Here is a 5,749-nt window from a genome sequence, read left to right on the forward strand (position 1 = left end):
GTTGTGGGGTTGAAGGTAGCTAGATGGTCTTTAGGCGTGTGGGCTTTTGATTTAGAATCTGAAGGTTCTGGGTTGGTCGGTGTCATTAGCCCATGACTGCTTGCGACAGAGATGGTGATGATGATGTGCCCTTCTATGTTGATACGTGGTGACGGGTTGACCATAGGCCGGGTTGTTTCTCTGTCGGCACACGGAGGGCCGTGTCTTGGCTGGGCAGTGGTTGGCTTGTTTCTGCTTTGTCGTCGACTGGACTGTCAGACAATATTGCTTTTGGCGTCTCCGGGATCCGAGTCATCTACAAGGATTCGGAGACTGGTGAGATGCACATCCATGGGGGTGTCTGACATCGAAGCGGAAATTCCCCCCAACTCCTGTCTGTGTTGTTCAGGAGGGGCTGTCTTCTGTCCGTGGTGTTGGGGGCATGGCGGTGGGCTGGGGTGCACCTCTGGCTGTCTGTGTTGTTCAGGAGGGCCTGTCTTCTGTCCGTGGTGTTGGGGGCATGGCGGTGGGCTGGGGTGCACCTCTGGCTGTCTGTGTTGTTCAGGAGGGGCTGTCTTCTGTCCGTGGTGTTGGGGGCGTGGCGGTGGGCTGGCGTGCACCTCTGCTTGTACGGTGAGGACCACGGGCCGGTTTGGTTGGGGCGTCTGCTGTGTGCACTGTCCTGGAAGTGGCGCTTCCTGACCAGTTGCCTGTGTTTGGACCGGACTGCGGGGAGCCTCCTTTCCCTGCTGGCGCTCTCCCCGTGGCGTTGTTGGTGCGATGTGGATGTTGAAGACGGCCATCTTCATGCCCTGTGCCACAAGTGCGTCCGGAGGCCTGCTGCACAGCTCCCTCAGAGCTCGCCGGAACTCCGGGCGCCCGAAGCTGTAGACGATGGGGTTGACCATCGATGAGACGGTTATGTTCAGCAACTTGGCCACTTGAGCTGTAAGGAGCAGGGAGGCTGCCGCTTTTCGTCCATCTCCGTTGAAGAGAGACCTAAATGAGGCGCTGACGAAGGCCAGGGTTGCTGCCGACACGATGACAACAATGGCGTGCGGTGCCATCGTTCTGAAGGCCTTGGTCTGGCAGAGCCACAGGTTGCGATGCTCGTCTCTCTCCTGCTGTTTCCTGGCTTCCTTCAAGACGAAGAAGTAGAGCAGGAAGATGACGAGGACGGCGAGCACGATCCCGCCCTGACCGACGCTCCTGAAGACGGCGGACGCGCTGGTGCTGCCGATGGGCTCGGGACCGCACCGCAGGCTGTCTCCCGAGCTCTGCAGTCGCTTCACCACCAGCGGCCCAAACCCGAAGATCATGGCGATTGCCCTGACTGCAACGATGCCGATGGCGACGCGCTTTGTGGTGACTTCTCCGTTGTAGTGGAGCGGCTTGCAGATGAAGTAGTACAGCTCTATGGCCATGAGCAGGTAGGTACCAAACATGCATATTGTGGACGGGTGAACCACCAGCACTTGGACCATACAGAACTGTTGGTCGTTGGTGTCGTCTTGACTGAAGAGGAAGCAGATCTCGGTGGTGATGATGCAGGTTGTGAAGATGATGTCGTCTACTGCCAGGTTACACCGCAGGTAGTGGCGGGGCTTTCGGAGATACTCCTTCTTCCAGACCAGGTAGATGAGCAGCAGGCCACAACCCACAGCCACCACCAGGCTGAGAACGAGATACACCGTCTGGAGTCCGAGGGACAGTCGACTGTTCAACGCCTCCAGACTACGGAACGCGTTGTACATGCTGTCAAAACTACCACTCGCTTCTTCCTCCATGGTTCAGGATGAACACACAGACGATCAGAAAAACCGAGTGTGCGATTAAGAACTTTCCCGTCCGTAATAGGTGGAAATACAAGCTGGCAAGCGCAGAGCGAAAATTTAATAACGTTCTTTGATGACGACAATTGCTAGGTGGCGTGGCGTTTCAAAAATGTCCGCCAGCGTCAATTAACATTTTTGACATCATACATAAAGAGGTTGGCAATAACAGGATGTGAATTTCTTACTGCTGTTGATGTCATTGATTGAATTCTTGGTGTTATTAACGTTCAGCCGCTGCTAACCTTTTTTTTTTATCTCAGGCCCCGATCCTTAGCACAAGATTGCAATCTCTGAACGATCAAAAATGGATTTGTATTACTCCAGATTTTCTACGTGACGCTGGATATGAAAGACAGCATGACACTTCCTTTAGAATTAATGAGACATTTAAAGCGTAAGAACAAAGTATAAGTACACCGTGTGTGGATTTTGTACTAAATCAGACCTAGTAAAAGCTCTGAGTTGCTGCTGTCTAAGTTGTCCGAATCGGACCAAAGGTAATCAACAGTATTCTAAGGGAACCCCTCGATAAGCCTTTAGGTTTCTGCGTTCTTCAGCATTCCTACATAATTCACAACAATCTCTCAAAAGAAAGTTCATCTGTGTTGGTAGAATCCATAGTTGTAAAGTTCAAGCTTTCTTCTAACACAAGAAGGGAACTCGCTATAAATTTTGGGTCGATCTCGTCAACCTTTGTCAGATGCGTGATGCTATCTCTGACTCTTTGTCCTGTTTTTTTCTTTTTAATGCAAACAGAAAATAAACAAAAATAAATGTTTCTCCCAGTCTGCCTCTGCCACCGGGCACCTTCTCCACCCTCTGGGGGTATGACGACTTCTTTAAGGGGCTGTACCAGTAAGTCTTAACCAGCATTTTCTTAACGACTGGTCATTCATAATGTCTCGAGAAACGATCGAGACCCCCCGTCTTTAATTGAGGGTATAACTAAAGAAAAAAGAAAAAGAAGGACAACTAGAGAGAATATGGTGGTTATGTGTCCAGAGCTGTTGCCCTGGATATATCAAAGGCGTTCGATAAGGTGTAGCATAAAGGCTTACTACAAATTAAAAAGTACATTCCACTAGCTGGGAAGAAGAGTGACATACTTTTCTTGGGCGAATGTATCTTTGATCAGTGCATACGTTCTCAGCTTTGGTTTAAGCCATAGCTCTGAGGACCAGTTTTGTTCATATTGAAAGAACAGTAAGTGTTTCATACGCCAAGTGTCACCTCTGATCCTATTAAAAATACATACTCATGTTCTGAATCACAAAATATTTCATGCAAATGTTTGCTCCATGGGCCGTACATGTAGGTCCCACTTGAAAACCTTCTTTGTAATCCTGCCATCAGGCATACCAACAAGCCTGTTCCACAGTGCCACCATCGCTCCCTTCCACCTAACCTCACATGGGACCCAGCACATGTCACCGTTTATAGCAGAAGTGGGTGCGAAGCGATGAACACCTAGCCTCTACCAGGCTTCGGAAGGCGGGTGGAAAGAGTAGAAATCAGCAGACAAACTCCCCCAGCATGTTATCTCTCTATTTGCCCGATTTCTACTCTTTCCAGCCGCCTCGAGAGGCCTGGTAGAGGTAAATGAACGCCAAGAAAACAGCAGATGGCCCTATTTTGTACAAACAAGCCTTTGTCCTAATTTTTAAAACCCCATACCCCCGAAATCCATCTACTACAGGTCAAACACATGCGTCATAGAGTACGAGGTAAGCTTGGTACCCTAAGTCCTTTAAGACTTTAACTGCCCAAAACACCTCTTAAAGCCCTCCCCTCTGCGTCTGCCAAGATATTGGTACCAGGTGTAAAAGCCAAATGTTCATCTGAGTGGAGGCCCAAGTATTTAGCTAGCATAATCCAGTTTCATCTTTCCAAACATAAATTCATAGGAGCTTTGCTTTGTACCACGTTTTCGAAAAATTGCATAATTTGAGTTTTAGCCTAATTGATCATCATTCTCCATTCTGAGCACTATACTTAGATACAATGTCCAACATTTTCTGTAGTTGGGCCTCAGTCTCAGCTATGAGAACAATGTCACCAGTGTTATATCGTCTAATTTGACTACGAGATCAGATTGCTTTACCAGTTTTGCAAGATCGTTAACATATAATGCAAATAATGTAGGTGACAATAAATAGTCAGTATCTTTCAAAGAAAATTGCTCAAAATTTATCAGAATGGTTTATTTGAAATTTCCCTTACATATGTCACACTTGCAGTCCTAAGACTGAATTATGGTGACATTACATACATACATTATCATAGACTTATAACAATTATTACTAAAGGTTAAAAATTATGAATTACAATTTATGGACAATCGAAGTGTACAATGTATTGGTGTGTATATATGATGTTCCCACTTCCCAAGCTTACCTCGTATTCTATGACGCATGTGTTTGACCTGAAGTGGATGGATTTCGCTGCGGTGGTATGGGGTTTAAAAAATTAGGACAAAGGCTTGTTTGTACAAAATAGGGCCATCTGCTGTTTTCTTGGAGTTCATTTACCTCTACCAGGCTCCGTGTGGTGACTGGAAAGAGTAGAAATCGGGCAAATAGAGAGATAACATGCTGGGGGAGTTTGTCTGCTGATTTCTACTCTTTCCACCCGCCTCCAGAAGCCTGGTAGAGGCTAGGTGTTCATCGCTTCGCACCTTACTGCTATAAACGGTGATATGGCCTGGGTCCCATGTGTCATGATGTGAGGTTAGGTACAATGTATTGGTTAAAAGATGGACATTCGTGTGCTAAATCAAATTATTAGAATTTCTAATTATTAATTAAGTAATTATAAATAAGGGGGGTCATATAATTTATGAATTTTAGTCAACTAAAAGGTATGAGTTGTTATTTTGTAGGGTTTATGATACAATGGATGCTGGGATACATCGCGCCGTGATTTCACGTGATGACGTCATCAATGTGGTCGGCCATCGGCTGTCGTCCGGCTCCTTGGAAGACGTTAGGCCACAGCAAGTAAATTTTATGGATGACATCCTCCACAGACTCCAAATCTAATGCGAGCGGCGAAAAAAAAAACAAGGCGGGCCCAAAAAAGTAAGGTTCTTACATTTTGAAATTTTGACTCAATCATTGTACAAATGGTTTTGATTGAATGGGAACATCACATATACACAGTCAGCATCACATATCACTGCATCAAAATAAGAAACAAAACATAAAATCAGAGCCTTGTCTTGTCTCCTCTCTTTATAGTTATCTGCCATCCACCTTCCGGCATGGCAACAGGCATCTTGGCCTATTTTCGTCATGTTGACCACTGTCAGAAGGCAACAAAATTTCTTGTTTTCTTTCCAAAATCAGGCGAAAATTATTGCGCGCGCTGATGTCATCCATAAAAATTACTTGCTGTGGCCTTAGTGTTACGTTTTTAGGACGAAGGTGGAGAAAGTTTGACTATCCTCTCAAGTTTTATGCGGAAGTTTTAACGGTCGGGAATATGATTTAGCAACAGAAATATCATTATGAAATCGTAATTGTTTTTGCCCACTCCTTTTATACCAATGCATCTTTTTGAGCTTACGGCCGAAACGATAAACCTGTTGGGTACTTAACTTTCTCTGATTTTGTTCTTTAAATGTCACATTAACATAGCCCTTCCAATGAACAATATTTTCCAGGCATCCAGTGCAGTTTTTAGGGCCTGGAACCCCAATTTTTCAGATTCAATGTTCTAGTCGTTTATCTACATACTAAATTAAAACCACACTTTCTCAGTGTATATTGACACTCAAGGAGCGAAAATTCCCGAAATTCTGACGGAAAACGGTTACTCGAAGGGCCCTGGGCTGATTTTTAGGGTACCATCCAGAAAATAAAGGACTCATCTTGGGGCTTGTTTCTGCAGTTTTAAAAGCCCAAAGTATGAAATTCTGACTCCAATATGCCAATGTG

General features: G+C 45.7%; 1 protein-coding gene across 1 annotated transcript; it reads right to left on the reverse strand.

Annotated features, from left to right (window-relative positions):
* Positions 1-254: 254 nt before the first annotated feature.
* LOC109487574 (olfactory receptor 6C65-like) lies at positions 255-1,766 on the reverse strand. The gene has a single exon (XM_019791581.1). It carries the CDS (start codon positions 1,764-1,766, stop codon positions 255-257), a length of 1,512 nt encoding a protein of 503 aa, XP_019647140.1.
* Between the last annotated feature and the right edge of the window lie 3,983 nt (positions 1,767-5,749).

This window comes from Branchiostoma belcheri, unplaced genomic scaffold, assembly GCF_001625305.1.
Source record: "Branchiostoma belcheri isolate BF01 breed outbred unplaced genomic scaffold, Haploidv18h27 scaffold9, whole genome shotgun sequence".
Classification (NCBI taxonomy): Eukaryota; Metazoa; Chordata; class Leptocardii; order Amphioxiformes; family Branchiostomatidae; genus Branchiostoma; species Branchiostoma belcheri.

Coding starts and splice junctions, on each gene's coding strand:
- LOC109487574 (XM_019791581.1), bottom strand. CDS start 1,766: ATGGAGGAAGAAGCGAGTGGTAGTTTTGACAGCATGTACAACGCGTTC.